Source organism: Labrus bergylta, chromosome 17 (genome assembly GCF_963930695.1).
Source record: "Labrus bergylta chromosome 17, fLabBer1.1, whole genome shotgun sequence".
NCBI classification, from domain to species: Eukaryota; Metazoa; Chordata; class Actinopteri; order Labriformes; family Labridae; genus Labrus; species Labrus bergylta.
This window is the reverse complement of record NC_089211.1, coordinates 14,632,099-14,650,121: the sequence shown is the minus strand read 5'-3', so window position 1 is coordinate 14,650,121 and position 18,023 is coordinate 14,632,099. Positions and strand designations below refer to the sequence as shown.

The 18,023-nt window shown below is 38.5% G+C and overlaps 3 protein-coding genes across 6 annotated transcripts in view; 2 read left to right on the top strand and 1 right to left on the bottom strand.

Annotated features, from left to right (window-relative positions):
• ric1 (RIC1 homolog, RAB6A GEF complex partner 1) overlaps positions 1-1,463 on the bottom strand; it is a 34,059-nt gene extending 32,596 nt beyond the window's left edge. The window contains exon 1 of the mRNA XM_020629782.3: positions 741-1,463. Coding sequence (XP_020485438.2) covers positions 741-878 — 138 coding nt within the window. The 5' untranslated portion in view covers positions 879-1,463. The remainder of the gene's footprint in view (positions 1-740) is intronic.
• A 1,754-nt stretch (positions 1,464-3,217) lies between these two features.
• Positions 3,218-7,276, top strand: exosc2 (exosome component 2). The gene is made up of 9 exons (XM_020629876.3): positions 3,218-3,538; positions 4,384-4,485; positions 4,577-4,622; positions 4,755-4,844; positions 5,000-5,065; positions 5,156-5,224; positions 5,893-6,069; positions 6,333-6,461; positions 6,858-7,276. The coding sequence occupies exons 1-9, from the start codon at positions 3,417-3,419 to the stop codon at positions 6,936-6,938; spliced, it is 882 nt and encodes a 293-aa protein (XP_020485532.2). The 5' UTR covers positions 3,218-3,416; the 3' UTR covers positions 6,939-7,276.
• Positions 7,277-7,844: 568 nt separating this feature from the next.
• abl1 (c-abl oncogene 1, non-receptor tyrosine kinase) overlaps positions 7,845-18,023 on the top strand; it is a 30,989-nt gene continuing 20,810 nt past the window's right edge. For all 4 annotated transcript variants that reach the window (XM_029276609.2, XM_029276608.2, XM_020629863.3 and 1 more), the window contains exons 1-2: positions 7,845-8,366; positions 9,132-9,517. In XM_029276609.2, coding sequence (XP_029132442.1) covers positions 9,391-9,517 — 127 coding nt within the window. In that variant the 5' untranslated portion in view covers positions 7,845-8,366; positions 9,132-9,390. The remainder of the gene's footprint in view (positions 8,367-9,131; positions 9,518-18,023) is intronic.

The following is an 18,023-nucleotide window of genomic DNA, read 5'->3' as shown; positions in this document are numbered from 1 at the left end:
CTAAAAAAAACCAAAAAAAACAACCCAATTTCAATTATGTTGAGCTGCTGCCTGACAGATCTAACATCATCAACATGTGGTCAGTGAGAGTTTGTCATGAAAACCATTTGAAACTCCACACAGGAAATAACTTAAAATACCTGAGCTGTTTGAGGTAAACAACAACAACAACAACAACAACAACAAAAACATCCCCAAGAGTCCTGTTGTCCCCAAGAAGCTCAACTAGATCTCATTTCTCCTGTTGGTAAGTGTAAACTTTCCTCTGCCTGATAAGACTGTAACTCATCAGGTGGACTTAAATCCAATTTGAGCTGTGATGAAGAGAAGCCACCAAGCCTTTTGTCGAAGCCTTTTGTCGTTGTGCAGATACAAGTGGACTGACATATTGTACCGTAATGCCTTCGTAAGACGCACACGTATGCGGATATACTTTTTTTTTTAAAGATGAGTGACAATTTCACCTGTCATGTCTGCAGCAGGCGTGACGTCTGCACCGTCACATCGTCACTACACATTGTGTTTACTTGAACTTTCATTAACGTGAAGCTCTTACAAACACATTGTTGTGAATAAATATTAGTGCAGATTTAGATTTAAAAAAAGAAGATGTTAGGAGTTGTTTTTGATGATGCAGTGATAATAATGTGATGGTTTTAATGAAGCACTGCATTGTTTTTTATCCGGCTGACTTCAGCAACATGACTGAACCGAAGCTGCGGCTTGTGGACTTTACTCACCCGACTAAACCAGATGCCGAGCTGTGTCTGTGAAAGCACGGCGAAGTAAAACCTCTGGGAGCTGGGCTGGATGTGGAAGGGCTCCTCTTCACTCCTCAGACAAAGCAGCCTTCGGGGCCAGCCGGTTAGAAAATACATGACGGCAAAACTCGACACTCAAAACAGTGTCGCAATGCCAGGTTGTGTGCGCCCCCTTATTCCTCCAAAAAAAGAAAAAAAAAAAGAGGAAAAAAAAAGTATTTTAATCCAAGTGAGTCATTTGCGCTTTTATCTTCTTAATACAACTTGGAATAGAAACATGGAGCCCAGCGTTTACACTGGTAGAAGCGATCAATCCATGAATGCCGTGCAGTGAGATCCCAGCAGCCGATGGAGCAACACGGCTAGCTCTCGGCTAGCATTGGCTTTCCAACTTGAAGCTAATGAGCGATCCAATACAACGACAGCCCTTCCCCGAAAAAGAAAAAGGAGCCAGGTCTTCAACGACACACAAAACAGCACCAAATAGCGCACTGTCGCGGACAAAGGGGGTCGATTAAAGTTCGCTCCCGCGTCAATGTTTACGATGTCTGGAACCAACGGTGTTTCTTAGGGGTAAAGCGTCCAGTTTTCACTCTTCTGCTCCTCACGGTCGCCATCTTTACCAGAGTCTCGCTGACTGGAAGCTGATTGGTCACCAGAGACGTTTGCGTGGTGTTGACATCTGACGTCATCGCTCCGTTATGTGAAATGAGCATGCGTTAAAATCTGCGTGGCTCGGCGCTGACACCTGGTGGTGACAAAAAAAAAAAAAAAAACATAGACGAGCAGCATTTCGGAAAACATTAGATGAGATTCAACTTTATTGTCATTACACATATACAAGTATAGAGTAACGAAATGAGGTTTGACATCTCTCACCAGAAGTGCAAATAAGCAGAAAGTGCAATAATCTGTGTTATGTCCAGTAATTACAAAATGTACAGATGTAGACTAAAAAAAAGTGAATTATTGGGTATATATGGCTGGATTAATGGGATGCTATAAAAATAAATAAATGCTATAAATATAAGTATATTCTTCAGGTTATAATATACAGATTAAAGTGCAGTGAGCATGCTATACTAGTTTACAGATAATATACAGAATATGGACATAAAACATGTTTGCTCTGTTGTCACATTAGAGTTAACTGTGTACTATGTGGAGTTCTTACAGTCAGAACTATCTGTAAAAAAAAACATTTTTGTCAAATGCATTTGTATAAAAGGCCTACTCTCTGTTAGCTGAGTCTTTATTATTTTTGTTCTGTCTTCTGTAGGTTGTGTTGTAGCTCTGTGGACTGGTCTTTATATTTTTTATTTTTTATTTAATTCGTAATTTCAATGTGTCTTCTTCTTTTGTCGTTCTGATGAGTTGATACATTTTGTCGTTGTAGCATGTTCATTTTCCAATACTCTTAACTATATGTATGAGCAGTCCTACCTGACATAATACATGATAATGAGCGACCTTCCTGGAAGAATAAGGTGCGCTTATTAAAAAAAAGTCAATGGTTTACCAACACAACAGAACAATAAGGGATAACGACACAGTGATAGATATGGCAGATTTCTGAATAAACATTTTACAAGCAGCTGTTTAAGCCTTAGATGGAAAAACCTCACAATCAGATTTTAATAGATCAATGCCTGTTTCATTTAGCTGATGGAGGGTTAACATTCTCAGTCTTTCTATTGTATGTATGTGTCTAAGTGTGTGTGTGTATGAATACGTGTATAGGTTACTGTATATGTGTTTATATTTAATTTTGTTTTGAAATTGTGTAATTCGATTTGTTTAGTTGATGTATTTGTGTCTCTCTGTAATAAAATAATAAAATTGTAAAATTGTAAAATTGTAAAATAATAAAATAGTAAAATATTAAAATGATAAAATAAAATAAAATTTCAAATCTGGTTATGGCAGCTATGTGTAGTGCAGGATGTTCCACTTTGTATCAGAAATATATGGCTAGCAAGGCATCAGATTTTCATTACATAATTTTCTTGGCCAACATTCCTCACTCCAAATATGACTGAAGGGAGGTGGAACAATTATTTTAAAAGGTGTCGGACTATGACATGACAATCCTACCAAAGAAACAGTCTTGAAATGCTTTGATTTTATTTATTTTTTTCGCCATACCCATCTCCCAATCAGACATTATATAAGAGGACCTTATTCTGACATGAAGTGTAGCTCATTGTGTAAGGCAGGGTTTCTCACACACATAGTATGGGGAGTAATGGGAAATTCAAAAGTGTCAACACACTGTTTCTATACTATCATCCACTCTATTCAATAATATGTGCGATAGGTATAAGAATTTAAGAACGATATAGTGCCATTATCTGGGATCCTCATTTCCGTGCAGCAGATGGCAGTAATGAGCCTCTTAGGGTGGTAGAGGACGAAAAAGAAAAAATAAGAATCAGATGAAGAAGTTTTTTTTTTTTTTTGCAAGCTAGCGGCGAGGAATCAATATATATTTACTTCTCAAACCTTGAAAGTTGCTTGACTTCTAACGCTTGAAACCACAAGACAAAAACATCCATTCTGATACCTCGATAGGTGGCGGTAACACGGATAGTTGTTTGGTAGCTACCGGAGGGAGAAGAAGAAGAAGAAGAAGAAGAAGGAGCAAAAGGAAGAAGCATGGCTGCTGACATGAGATTACCAACTATTCGTACACCAGTGTCTTTATTAGATTCTGCTTTTGAAAGGAAAGATCTTGTGGTCCCCGGTGATGTTATAACTTCAGACACAGGTTTCATGAGGTAGGTACAGATTGGTTCACCGGGGGTTTGATCGGCTGCATCAACACCGTGTTGTCATGGAAGCTTCATGGACATTAAAACTTTTTCATACAACATTACTAACAGCTTGCTTTTTATGCCCGCTTTGAAATTATGTCCAATCTTGAAAGTCATGCATGTTAGTAGATATCCTAGTCAAAAAAAAAAAAATATTGGTTAGCTGTTTACACGTTTATTTTTTGATTTGGTTTACGTGCTGACCTATGTGGTTTATTTTAAAATATTGTAGTTGTATATCATGCCACATTTTTAGGCTGGAATAAAAATATCTGGCGTAAAATAAATTGACAAACGTACTGTGAAGAAGAAGCAAAACATGATCACCCTTGTTTATTTTTTGTGTGTGGTTGTTTTATGAATTAAAACTTTGTAGTTGTCATAAGTAAGTCAATCAATCAGATCAGTTCAATCAATTTTTATTTGTATAGCGTCAACTCAACAAGTGTTATCTCGAGACACTTTACAAAAAGCAGGTAAAAGACCTTACTTATTGTTATGTTACAAAAAGCAGGTAAAAGACCTTACTTATTGTTATATTACAAAGATGGCCTATCCATCATGAGCACTTTAGCAAAGCAGTCAAAAGTTACAGTGGTAAGAAAAAAACTGTCTTATTAAAAGGCAGAAATCTTCGGCTGGATCCCCGGCTCATGACGAAACAGCCTTCACAGGCCTAGACTGCGCCGGGCTTGGAAAGGGATAGGGGGGGAGAGATGGGATAAGATGCAGGAAGAGGGATAGGGAGCAAAGTCAACTCTTTTTGTCTATATTACTCAAAGGTACTGATATAAAATATTTATCTTCAGAGGTCATGGTACCTATGTAGATGAGGACAAGCTGACGGCATCCGTTGCTGGAGAGGTGCAGAGAGTGGACAAGCTGATCTGTGTAAGACCACTTAAGACCAGGTAAGAGAGTAAATGTACGCGCTTAAACATCTTGTGTCAAAAAGGCAAATGATAGCAGAAGAATCATTTTGCTGCATGGTTTTGTTTGCAGGTTTAATGGAGAGGTTGGAGATGTGGTGGTTGGCAGAATCACAGAGGTAATGCTATCCCCCCCCCATCTTCCCCTGTATGTGATGTCTTACATTTTTTTTAAAGTGTACCTTGGAATTTATGGCTCAACAAGCTAAATCTAGTTTGATTTGTTTACTAATAAGTGTTTTTTTGTGTAGGTACAACAAAAAAGATGGAAGGTGGAGACCAACTCCCGGTTGGACTCCGTCCTCTTGTTGTCTTCTGTTAATCTGCCTGGAGGAGAGCTGGTGAGCCGCTTAAATGTTTGATTCACATGAAGAAGAATGGGCTGCATTACAATGTTATCTGTGTGACAGTGTATTAATATGCCTGTAATATGAAGTTTGTTAAAGAGTGTATTGTATTTGTTTTTAAAAATGCTACATTTAATTTTGTGTTTTAGAGGAGACGATCAGCAGAAGATGAGCTCACCATGAGGGAATACCTTCAAGAGGGCGATCTTATCAGTGTAACTCACTGTTTTGTTTTTTCATTATCTTTCATTGGCTGTGCCATCTTCTTATCACCAACTCTGATTTTTGTGTTTATCTCTTTCTAGGCCGAGGTGCAGTCTGTATACTCGGATGGAGCCCTATCACTTCACACCCGCAGTTTAAAGTATGGAAAAGTGAGTTATGCCAGTGTACACAATGACAACTGCTGACTAAAGCATGACACACCTGAGCAGCCATGATTTGAAAAAGACCCATCAGACTGATTGGAATGTAAAAAAGAGGCCATGATATACTTGACAATGATGAGTTTGTTCACAAAAAATAGTTTTGGATGTAGTCAATGCTGCGTTACTATATTTTTTAACAATGCCATTTATGTACGTAGGAGCTGATACAAAAGTGAAAACTCGTGAAAAAAAATCGAAGTATTTAAACAGTAAATGATTGACTCATGAATTAGTTATACTAAAATATTTAAAAATGTTTTTATATATAACTTCAGTGGCAGTTGGGAGACTACTTCTAGATCTTTCATCTTAAATGGCTGGCTTTATAGTTTCTGGATAAATGCAACAACTAAAGAATGATGTCAGAACAGATAAGTCAAGAGAATATTAAAAACATCAGAACCTCTTAATTAAAAGTTTGGCCTATAGTATAGTAGTAGTACAGTAAATCACAGAGTATTCAAAATGGATTCTGCTCCTTGATTTGTACCATTACATCCTGGTATTAAAAAATGTAGCTTTAAATTTGTCACTGAAAAATAAGCGAGTACAACTTTATTTTCTGCCATAATCTAACATTTTTGTTTTCTGTTTCTACTTTCTCTGACAACCAGTTGGGCCAAGGAGTGCTGTTACAGCTTTCTCCCTCTCTGATCAAGAGACAGAAAACACATTTCCACAACCTGCCGTGTGGTGCCTCCATTATCCTGGGGAATAATGGCTTTGTGTGGTTGTATCCCACTCCAGAGATTCAGGAGGAGGAAGCTGGAGGCTTCTACACCAGCTTAGAGGTAGGAAGGCAGACATCAAAGGGCAGTTTTCCATAGTTTCATTAGCCAATATATTAATTAAAACACACTTGGATTTTACCCAACCAATCAGTGTGAATAAAAGATATCCATCACTTTGAGAAATCAAATGTATGCATCAAGATATCAATAATCTGAAGAGAGGAGACCCTTGGTTTAAATTCATTTTAATCTGCTGCTTTCAAATAATATTTCTGCATTTGTTGTTAATGTACTTGTTGCGCTTTTTGTTTCTGTCCTTTCAGCCTGTTGGCCTATCAGATCGAGAAGTGATTTCACGGTTAAGGAACTGTCTACTGGCTCTGGCTGCACACAAGGTCCTTTTGTTCGACACCAGTGTTCTCTATTGCTATGAATCTTCAGTTCAACACCAGGTAAAAAGCAAATGTAAAGCAATGGCAATGAAAAGACTCTTCAATAAATAGTTTAATTTTTGGGGATGTATTATGCCACCTGGTGGTGAAATTGGAAAACTACAGAAACAACTAATTACAATCCTCAACTTTGACCCTGCTGGTGTAAAATTGAAGTCAACATGGATGATTCCACACTTTGGGTCGAGAACAGATGACTTCATAACTCATGAGACTATGCTAATGGTATTTCTCGGTATTCAAAAGCATTAGTATGTTTTTGCTTCAATCCTTTATATATTTGCTGCTTTCACAAATGAGAAAATAAAGGCACATCTTACTTGACTTAGCTGGTTTGTTAACATTTAGCCTAAGTGTAACATTTCTGTAATCACATGTTTTGTTCTGTCTCTGTAGGTCAAAGACATCTTGAAGCCAGAAGTGATGGAGGAGATTGTAATGTTGACTCAACAGAAGCTGTTGGAGCAGGAAGGTTAAAGAGCATACATCCGAACTGTGACCTTGTAACAAAACCTAGATTACATCAAGTAGCTTCAAAAGGGACCACCAATGCAAGAACTGAACTTGCCTTTATCAAAGACCCGTCACTATTGTGTCAGTCAGTCGTGTAATTAAACAGTTAATTATATCTTTACTGGCCTGATGATTCTGGTTGCCGGCTATTGGAACGGGCTTTTAAAGCTTTACAGGATTTAAAAATGACTAGAGCAGCTAAACTTAAGTTTTACAGAGGTTAAGTGGAATACTTTGGATGATGTGTGATGTTATAGAAAAGAAAACTGTTTTATGCAATAAATTTTCTATAATATTTAGGACTTCAAGCTGTTTTTTGTTTTTTTTTCCATTAATGAAAAACAGTAACATAAGCATGTTAGAAAAAGAAGTTTGTAGAATTGTGTTTATTTTGCAGAAGAATGAACAGTAATATACATGAACCCTTTCAAAATGTTTACTTTTGGGAAACAAGACCGTATGTACTGATTATTGAACCCCTAGTGATAGTAATAAGGTAAACCCCAGGAAAAACTATTTTTTTTACACTTTATATATTTTTTAAGGATAAAAATAACTCATAAGTGCCACAAATATATCTGTTGTTTAAAGTTTTTTTTTGCAAAATGCCTTATGAGAGGTATTGGAGCCTTTGTAAAAATGAAGCTTTTGTTTCATCAACATACATTTTCATACCTTTTTAACATGTATTTTAGATCTCATACGGGTCTTTAGGTAGGCTTCCCCTTCTCCTCTCATGAATGCTGCTTCTGAGTTCAGCAGGTTTGTCCCATTGCTCTCCTAGCATAATAAAACGTTGCTCTGGTACCACTTTACTAGCCCACGCACGCATGTGACGTCACACGTCGCCCCACCCACATACTTCTGTAAACCACCTTGCGTATGGAAGTATGGCGGCACCAGCGACACAACTACTACTCGGCCAAAGTTTATTGCACAGAGTTTCACGCGAAAACGATGAATAAGTACGCGAAAAAAGGGGTCGGTAAGGAAGAGCTCTGCGGCTGTAAACAGAGGAAAGGGCTTGCAGAAAGAGTCGTCGGTCTCTGGCCGGCAGAATTTCCTCGATTTCCCTTCACCTCCTTGATTGAAGTGCCTTTAGTCCGGGTACCACAGGGGAAGAAACTCAGCAAGACGGGAAGATCGGACACGGAAGTTTGAAACAGAGCGAAAACTCTTGCTTTGGAAAGACGATTGGCAAATGATTACATTGTGGCAACCACAAACTTATTTTGGAGACACTTCCGTGCACTTGTCCGACGATTATTAAGCAGCGTGTGAACAGCTACTCAGCAAGAGCCAACTGTTGAGTGTAGGTTAGCCTCCATGGCTAACTTATACATTAGCTTGAGGTCGCCTGCAAACCAACAATGTAAATGTTTCAATGGCCATGTAAGTCAACTTTTTACATTTGTTTTAACTGCAGTCATTCGTAACAACGGTGTAAGTTTGGAATAAGTTTGTCCAAGTCTTGTATTTGTACTTCAGTGGTTGTTGTGGATGATTTAATGTTTGTGACATAGATTTGTATTTAAAAGTGTTGCCAAGACACAACAGGGTTAGGGGACATAACAATTAATGTCTTTAAACATCTGTTATGTTTTGCAATTTTCTTTGGCCCCAATGTTAAATTATCAACGAGTCAAGTCACTTTGTTTTTGTTGCTCTCAGTCAATCTCCTGATAGTTGTTTTTGTGACGTGTTGTTTACTGTTTTTTTAACCAACGTAAGCTCCATATTTATTGAGCTTGACGAGCATCAAAAAGAGGAATTTCATAGAGTAAACATGAGCCTTGTTCAAACAGAGGGATTTGGGTTTTACACAAGGAGTCACATTAGATTGTTGTCTTCAAAATGAAGGCGAAGTAAGGCAGTTTAATATAAAAAGTGTGTAGTGTGTACAAATGTAGTATTTATTGAGATGTTGTGGCACAAAATCCTTTTAGAAAATCATTATTGCATTGGTGTTCATTTTAGTTTAATCCCTATGATGTACATGTTGATTCACCACTGTGTCATTGTGAGGTTTTAAGCATGGATTGCTGTAGACTTCCGGTGTATGCATATAGTCTTTATGTTTTGTATGCTTATTATGTTCAAAAAGCAGATTATGACACTTAATGTAATCAACATTGATTGTTTTTTCTTCTTCCCTAGATTACTCTGCAAGGCCGAACTTTGACCACTGGTGCATTCAGTCTCCATTAATGCATGATAACCACAGTCGTACGGGAGTAAAAGAGATCTGCATAGGTGAAGGGCATCACCCACACTCCAGGAGAGGGCAGACGGAGCTGGGGAAAGGGGTACCTGTCTTCTCCTGACCCCCTTCTCCTGACTGTTGGACAGTTGTTAAAACTGTGAGTGACCGGGTCCAGCTTGGAGAGTCCCGGCTGCGGCCTGGCACCCTGCCCTTATGGGGCAGCAGCCGGGAAAGTTTGTAGGGGACCAGAGGAGACCCAGTCTACCAGCCTTCATCAAGGGTGGAAAGAGAGAGTCGTCACGCCATGGGACCCAGCCCTGTAACGTTTTCGCTGTGCACGGTAAGAGCAAACACTACTGGTAGGACCCACTGTTTCGGCATGTATCATGACACCAGATTTGATTGTTCTAGAGGTTATTTTTTTTAACTGCATCAAGGATTGGCTTTTCAACCTTCTATGCAGCATCTGCTCCCAATGTCCAATGATAAAATAGTAAGCCATCAATTTACTTTTTATCAAAGCAAATTATATAATCAAAATCAGTAGGTTGGACATACCATTGCACATATCAAAGAAAAAGTTGACGTTTTTAGTTGGGGAAAGAAAGAATACAGGATGCTGACTATGTTATAATTATGTTGTCTTTTAAAGGTTTATTTTTTGGGGCTTTTTATGCCTTTATTTTATATAAAGGTCAGTGGATAGAGAGTGGGGAATGACACGCGGAAAAAGGAGCCACAGGTCGGATTTTAATCCGGGCCGCCTGCTCGGAGGACCACAGCCTCCGCACATGGGGCGCACGCATTATAAATATGATTTGATGCATAAATAGAAATCATTAGAGCGCATAGATAGCTTTTGCACTGTTGTGGTTGCATCTTGGCGATTGCTGCTAGCAAGCTGAATAACAGATTAATAAGAGAAAGTGTTGTTTACTTCAAAGCATGCATTAAGACACTTTAAACTGTTCTAACTAACTTACCAACCATGGATGATACAAACAGCTCTGGGGTGTCACTCATTGCTTCAGGTTTGACGTTGGTATGGTATGATTATCGAGTCTTTTCCTCACCTGTTCTGAGTGTTAATAGGTCTTGTTTTTTTGTCTATAATGTGGATGGTTGTCAATCAGTTACCAATGCAGAGTGCACGTTATTTTGTCATTCCTCTCATTTCATTTTGCTACTAGCAAGGCAGTTGCAGTAAATGCGATTAACTTCAATCTTGGTGTTTTTTGTATTGGCTCTCTTTGTATTTCTTATATAATGAACTGATTAACAAGTGAGTTAATTGCAATTAGATGAAGCTGTGAGGTTAATACTGACTTGTAGAGGGTGTTTTCACTTTCACATACACTGTGACTTCATTTGAATGGTTTGAACTCACTGAAAGGCCATCAGACTTACTAGTTTCTAGTACACACTGAAAAAGCTAAACACCAAATCGTACGGTAATCAGTTTGTCAGGAAATTGCTGATTTTGCGTCAATCAACTAATCAAACAATATTCGAAAATTCTACTACACAAATTTATCCAAATTGAGTTGAACTAGAGCCAATAAGCATCATGCAAATTGCAAACAGGGAGACCAGGCAATTTGGATAACTGCCAGATAGGTCAAGTCAAAGCAGTCATTAAAACAACAGACAACATGGCTCGGAATGAGTGGTGTTCCAAGCACTTTCACTGCGCTACTCATGGGAAGGATATCCAGCTGCTGGAACAGTGACTCACAATGCTGTGCAAAGCTATCACCCAAGATATGAGTCTTACCTGGTGATTTTTCTTTCTCTGTTTGTGCATCAGATGGAGCAGTTCGTCTGTTTCCTGGTTACATTTTCAAGTTAAAACCTTTTTTTTTTCCTAAATCCCCAATCAGTTTTATCTTTAAGGCGCAGAAAGCAGTCTTTCATCATAACCTATAGAAAGCATTTGGGATCAAATCAATGACTTGTTGTTAAGGTCATTTGAATTGATGCGAACACCAATAAACTCAACACATATTGCCAAGTGTAGCAAATAATAATAATAACAATCGCTTTATTTATATGGTACCTTTAAAATCAGATGATAGCAAAGGCAGGAACGCAGGACAACAACAGAACAGACATCAGCTTAGCTTTCTTGCAGCTCTTTAAAATAGTCACTTGTCATTGAACAGGATGCATGCCATGCATTGAGCTAACTGATAAGTTTACCAAATGTGTCCTTAGGGCTGTGATTAACTTGGCAGGAATACTTTCCACACAGTCTAAGTCTTGCATAACACAGAGGGGGAGAGGGCAGGGAAGGCCAGAAAAACAGAAAGAAATACTTTGCCGGTAAATGGATCGAATTTGGCAATGGGTCAGTGGCATAGGTTGCACTTGTTTTTCCTCTCTGCCCCTTTTCTCCTGTGATGAGCAGGCTCGACTCTGAGAGGGAATGTGAGTCATAGTGCAAGAGGAGGGCAATAACAACATACGATTTTACATCTCTGTTTTTTCTCTTCCTGGTGAGCCCCATCTAGTAAACTCTCAGCTAGCCAGCCCCATGCTGCTTCTCAGCAGGCACGTTCAGACCTCTGCATGCAGCTGCCTGGGAGAGAGACGGAGGCAGAAAAGGGCAAGCAAAGACCTGCCTCTCCTCTTGGCATCTCTGTGTACTGTACAGTGGGGAGGTATGAGCTCACTGGCTAGCAAGTACGATTATAAAGATTGAGCAGGGCTGTGAATATTTGGGAACAGAAACTCGCACACTGCATTTCCAGCTGCTTTTTTCTGTGTGGTTAAGATATCCGAGAATCCTTTCAATTTGACTGTAGACCTCAATGGATCACGGACAAGATTACAAGCTACAGTAGGTTACCAGACCTGTATAGAAACAAGTCTGAGCAGAGCACAAGAGTGTACTTTAGCAGCTCTTTCTAATTGGCTTCTCTATACAATACATTATTGTCGAATCTAAACATAACATTGATTGACTTTAGTCATTGCTGATGTCCAACCATATAAACCTACTAATAATTGTTCAGTTTATAGAAGCTACCTTTTTTTTTTTTTTTTAACTATATTTCTACTCAAGCCAAAGAGAGCTGCTGCATGGTTGACCTTTTTCAGGAAAGAAAAAAAAACACTCCATCTCAGCAAATTGCATATATTTTATGGTTTCAAATATTTTAAGTAGCTTATAAGTACTTTTATTTGAGTTAAAACTATACGTGTATGAAAATATATTTTCCATACCACCTATTTACACCATTATGGTTATAAACAAAGGACAATTTTAGCTTCTGCAAAGCTGCTGCTCTTAATCTTGTCTACTTCGCCTAAAATTAATAAACATTTCTAAATTGTTTCAATTTAATAATCTCACATAAATTTAGCATTCAGAGTTTTTTTTTTAGTTTCATGAATCATTCGCAAAATGCGTAGGATACATCAAGAATATCACATATTGCCTGCTCTATTGTTGATAAAAGCTCCGACTGAGCAGTTGCCTGCGTCTAGCACTGTCAACCTCTTGACTGAGGACAGGGCTAAGAGTTCAACTGTTTTAATTGAAGAAATGACTTATGAAATAAAATTCAGTTTTTTATTTACTTTCAACTTTCATGGATGTGGAAGAGATCACTGATATGTGATTTACACACATGTTGTTACAAATACTAAACAGGATTCAGTGTAATCCTAAGACTAGCACCATGAAGTTAAGTAGATAGAACAATGGCCACTAAATAAAGCTGGTTATAGGCATACTCATTGCAAAGCTAAATTGCCCCTATATGTCTAAATTGCAGTTAAGTATGAATCAATAACTACATTTCTCATTCATGGGTTTGAAAAAGGGTTGATGCCCTACCAACAACTTAAACTAAACACTGTTGAGCCTCTAACCCACATCCTCTCCAGCACTGATGAGCAACAGTACTGTGTGCATGACATACTGCTCCCATGGACAGATCCAGTTCCTTACAATAATATGTAACTCATTCTGTAAAATATGAACTAGTACAATTTCCACAAATTTGTATTTTATTTTGAATCCTTTTTTTTTTTTTTTTTTTAAACAAGTACAGGAATCAAAAATCTTGACTGTGCATAATCATGCCTCTGTTGAATTGTTTCCAAATGACTGCAGGAAGTGGCATTGCTGTGAATAATAATTCAAAGAAGTAAAGATGCCTTTCATTTATCTTCCTGCTTTTCTCTGAAACGGGCTAACAGGAAAGAGGGAAAGCAGGAAAGCAGGATTTAGAGGATGGAGGGTTCATAGGATCACAACAGTATTGTCTGATTTGGAGGTATCTCAGTATTTGAAGGGGGAAATTTGCCCCCTGGTGGTTAAGTTTATTAATGCAGTTGCTGTGCTATTTGGGTACAATGCAGCTGTTAAATTTTTATTTAAACATGAGGATCATGATATTGGAAGCCTGATTAAATTCAGTATATCTTTTACGTGTTTCTGTTTTGTCTGTTGTTTTCACAGCAGAAATTAACTTGTTTACATCCTGCTTCAAAAGACGATAATTTGTCATGTTCATTATTCTCAGTGCATATCTACAAGTTTTAGTTTTTCAGTGATTGTGACTGACCGCGCCTCTCAAGTAGCCTTTTTGACACAATTTGATTTGTGTGCGTGTCTGTGTTTGAATGTGCGTTTCTTCCAACAGCTGAGTTCTGTGTTGATGCAGTAAGGGTATCAGTTTCCCCTGTAGCCTCTTGCTGTCTGTTTCTTAGCTGGAACTCGAGGAATCTTTACAGTCTATACTCCAAATCTCCTTCCATGATCCCTGTGAGTCCTGGAGATGGGAGGTGCGTGTGAATACCCTTTTTTATGTACCCATGCAGCAGACGCCTCATAGAAATGCTCATGCAGGCCAGCTGTTAGGTCCCTGGTGGCTTGTCCCTCGCACTGGCTGGCCTTGTCTCAGAACTGTGTGTGTATCTGTGTGTGTGTGTGTGTGTGGGAGAGAGAGAGAGACAGAAAGAGAGAGACACATTTGTCCCTTGCTAGATGACACATTGCTGATTAGTGAGTGTTTTCCCCTCTCATCAACTCTTGACCACCTGGAAAAAAAAAAAAAGTCCTCTTTATTACCACCCTACCTGATGACTAGTCAAAACAGCTGTGTTTATAAATCAAAGTAGTCAAGGAAGTCCATGCTTACCAAGTCTTCTCTTTTGTTACAGCCCATATCCCCAAGCAACCCTTTATCAGTAATTGACGGCGACAGTCTTCATATGCATGCTATACCTCACCCTCACTGAAAATGTGGACTCAATCTATCATGCTTCTTCCCAATTAATGCTGGTTTAGCTTGTATGAGAAAGTAGGTTTGTCTTACTTACACAACAGACGGATAGAACATTGGCACATCATTCGTCATTTTGCCGTAATAAATGAATGACCTTCTTATTATGTTCAATGATGACTCCCAAAACTTAGTAACTAACCTTTGGTCTCATGGACACGTCATGTTTTTTATTCCGCAAACTCTTGCTGTGCTATTGCTCCATCATCCTGGTCTGAGCTACAGGGTCAGCTAAGACTTTAGCGCTGGATAGTAGATTGTAGGATCAGGCATCATTTGACCACTATAAGCGCATTTCAAATTCATTGATTGATGTATTTTGTGTTGCTTACGGTCTTTAGTTTGTTATTTATGTGGAACCTTTTTTGCAGCTTCCTTAGCCAGGACTCTCTTGTAAAATATATTTTTGTATGTAAATGGTAATACTCCTGCTTAAATTAAAAATAATATATTAAGCATGGGGATTTTTTTAATTGCTGTATTTTACGGGAAAATGACTCTCTCCCGTCCTTTTAACAGATGTTTGTCAAAGAATTAAGGCATTTTACACCTATACTTTTCCTACTGTGACGTGTCAAAAAGTCATCCATAAAAAAGGCCTATTGTGAAACTGTTATATAATGAGCATCTGATCAGCTTTGACTGTTTAATTAATAGCTTCCTGGCCTTGAGCCTCTCCAACATCTGCCTCTTGATCCACTCCACTATGTTTTCCAGGGAACCATCCATGCATGTGTGTATATGTGATCTATTGCAGCAGAGGAGTGTTGAGTAATATTGCCTTTTTTAACACAGAGAAAAAGACAGAGAGAGAGTTAAACACGGGGCAATCCACAGCAGAGGAGCGAAGAATGTGACCTCTTGTGCATTCCTCTCTCAAATAACTGGTGCAATCCCCCTCTCTCCTTTCTTTCATTTCTTTCCTCTTCTTGTCTTTCCCTGCTTTTTGTAATTGTTTCAATGTCTTTGTCTCAGTCTAAGCTTTGATTGGGTTTTCCTTTTCAACAGAATATTTCAGTGCAAATGAAAAATAATATGAAACACAGGCCAAAATAATGAAACTACCAATAATGGAGCCCACAAAAAGAAACGCATTATACAACAGTAAACGGAGCTAATGTGGTTATTTCATTTACTTGTGGTTATCTGCCACTGTTTCTTTTGGCTATGTCATTGCTTTTGATGTATTTCATTTATTATTGATATTTAGCTTAGCATTTACATATGAGAAATGCTCAAAATGGGCTAACTAATAAGCATGTGGAGGCAGTATTTTTGCTTTTTCACTGCAAAATTTTGACACTTCTAGAATGGGAGTCAATAACTTCCACTGTGGAAAAATAAAAATGCAACTGCCAAAATAATGAATAAAAAAAGGATTGTTTTAGAGTTAATTTGAAGCCTAAAATCCCAAATGAGAGCAGGACGAGGTAAAATCACAAAGATACAGACCAAAAGTTAGACCACAGTTTTTCCTCCATATGGATAAGCTTCAAAAAGTGTTTTGACAGAACAATTGAAAGTGTAAGCATGTAACTTTTGGACAGATAGTCCTGTTGATTCACTGACTCTCACTTGTTTTCACACAACTAGGCGTCAATCTTAAGTTCCACTGAGAACAATCAGAGGCCACCAGGTCTGGCACTTCTTTATTTCTTTGCTTGTTATCCCTCTATTGTGCACACATATAAACACATGGTACATAAAGCACTCATGCATACCGAGAACCTCTAAGTTGTGTTAGGAATGCAGCGTGGGAGCTTGTCGCCGACTGCGTCCACACACACACACACACACACACACACACACACACACACACACACACACACACACACACACACACACACACACACAGAAAAAAAAACAACAACCCCCTGTTCCCTGCTCCATGCCTGAGCAGGCAGCCCTAGACGCAGCTGTTGTTTTCTCTGCAGACAACCTGCTACCTTGGATGCCAGCTCTGTGTTTTTGGAAAAGAAATCTGCCATTTATGAGCCCTCCTGGTCAGAGAGCATCTGTTCTGTATGTAGATTATAGGATAAAGGTCCATGCAGCATGATTTGACACAATGGAGTTTGATTTTTACAAGTGGTAGATTCTGCCTAAGTCACAGTTTTTGCTCATATTTTTACTTGCTTTAAATTCCATTAAGCAAGAATGAACAAAATCCTATCCACTTAGGTATTGTCTGGCTCATTTTCTTTATGTCTGCTTAGTTTTTCCCCCTCACTGGTCCATACTGTACGGGTATGCTGTCCAGTCCCTTTGTGTTGTGTTAAGCTCGTCTTCATAGCACTAAAAGAGGGGGCCTGCTATGCTTGCTGCATCTGGATCCACTTAGACACAAAGAAGAGCCCAGGCAGCTCCACTGCTGCAGCCTGAGAGCCTCATAGCCACAGTCACTCTTCTGTGTATCTGTTTCTGTTTTTGCCCCAATGGGCATGCAGACAAATGGGGGTCTTTCCCAAAAAAGGTTGATAGTCTATAAAAGCAGTCAGGGCATCGACTGGATTCTTTCTGCCTTTTTATAAAGGGTGTCTTCTTTATGTTGTAGAATTGATATATGGACCCAAAGTAATAGCAGGTTCTGTAGAAGTCACTTTCTCTTTCACATGCCCCTTTCTTATGCTTTTTCTTGCCCTCTACAAACAGTTTGGCTCTCCTACTCTGCACACACACTCTGGGTCAAATTGAGAAGTTAAACTCAATTCTAAAAAGGACTGTATTTGCCCCCTCTTTTTCTGCTCATTTGTCGGGTCCCCTTTATTGCCCTCTTAACTTTGATATACCTTTTCAACACGGAAAACCTGAAACGTTTCTACCTGAAAAGTGATGGGTAGTTTTGACCTGGCTTTCTGTTTGCTCAGGGTAGAATTATTAACTGTTGACTAGAATGCATACATTTCCATTCTTTGCAGATTCGCTTGGTTTTGGCGCTGCATATTTTTGTCCGGGCTCTAAAACAGTCTCATCATGTAGAGAAATAAGCAGGAGTTCTGCTCAGTCATTTGGGTTTTAGTTGCTCTGTTTGTGTCTGTCATCATGATTAAATGGTTTCACTGGTTCTGTTCTTGTTAACTAGTTAATCGTGATTAATTAAGGCATAAAATAAATGCTTTCCTTTTTTTTAATCGCAGTTAATCACGTGTTACTTTGTCCCCTTAGGTGCACCGTGCATTAGCCTCCATAGTTTCTCCCTTTAGTCACAGTGATGGAAAGAACGACACTGCTGCATCTTTCAGTGTCTCATTTCACTTAAAAAAAAAAAAAAAAAAAAAAATCTCAGACAGCTCAGTTGACAAAAGTAATATCCACCTCATGAGATCGAACATTTCACTTATTTACTGTTCCTTTTAGCTGTTTTAATTTAGTTTTTGATACTTAACACTTTCCTTTTTCCGTGGTTAAGTCAATGTCGTAGGTTCGGCCTACCACAAAGTCCTGACTTTATTTCAAAATAAAAGCAGGGTTGAATTCAAATAGCAAGTGAAGTGCTCTAAGAAGACAGTACAAAAATTCAAAATAAAATCTTTTAATAAATTTCATTAAAAA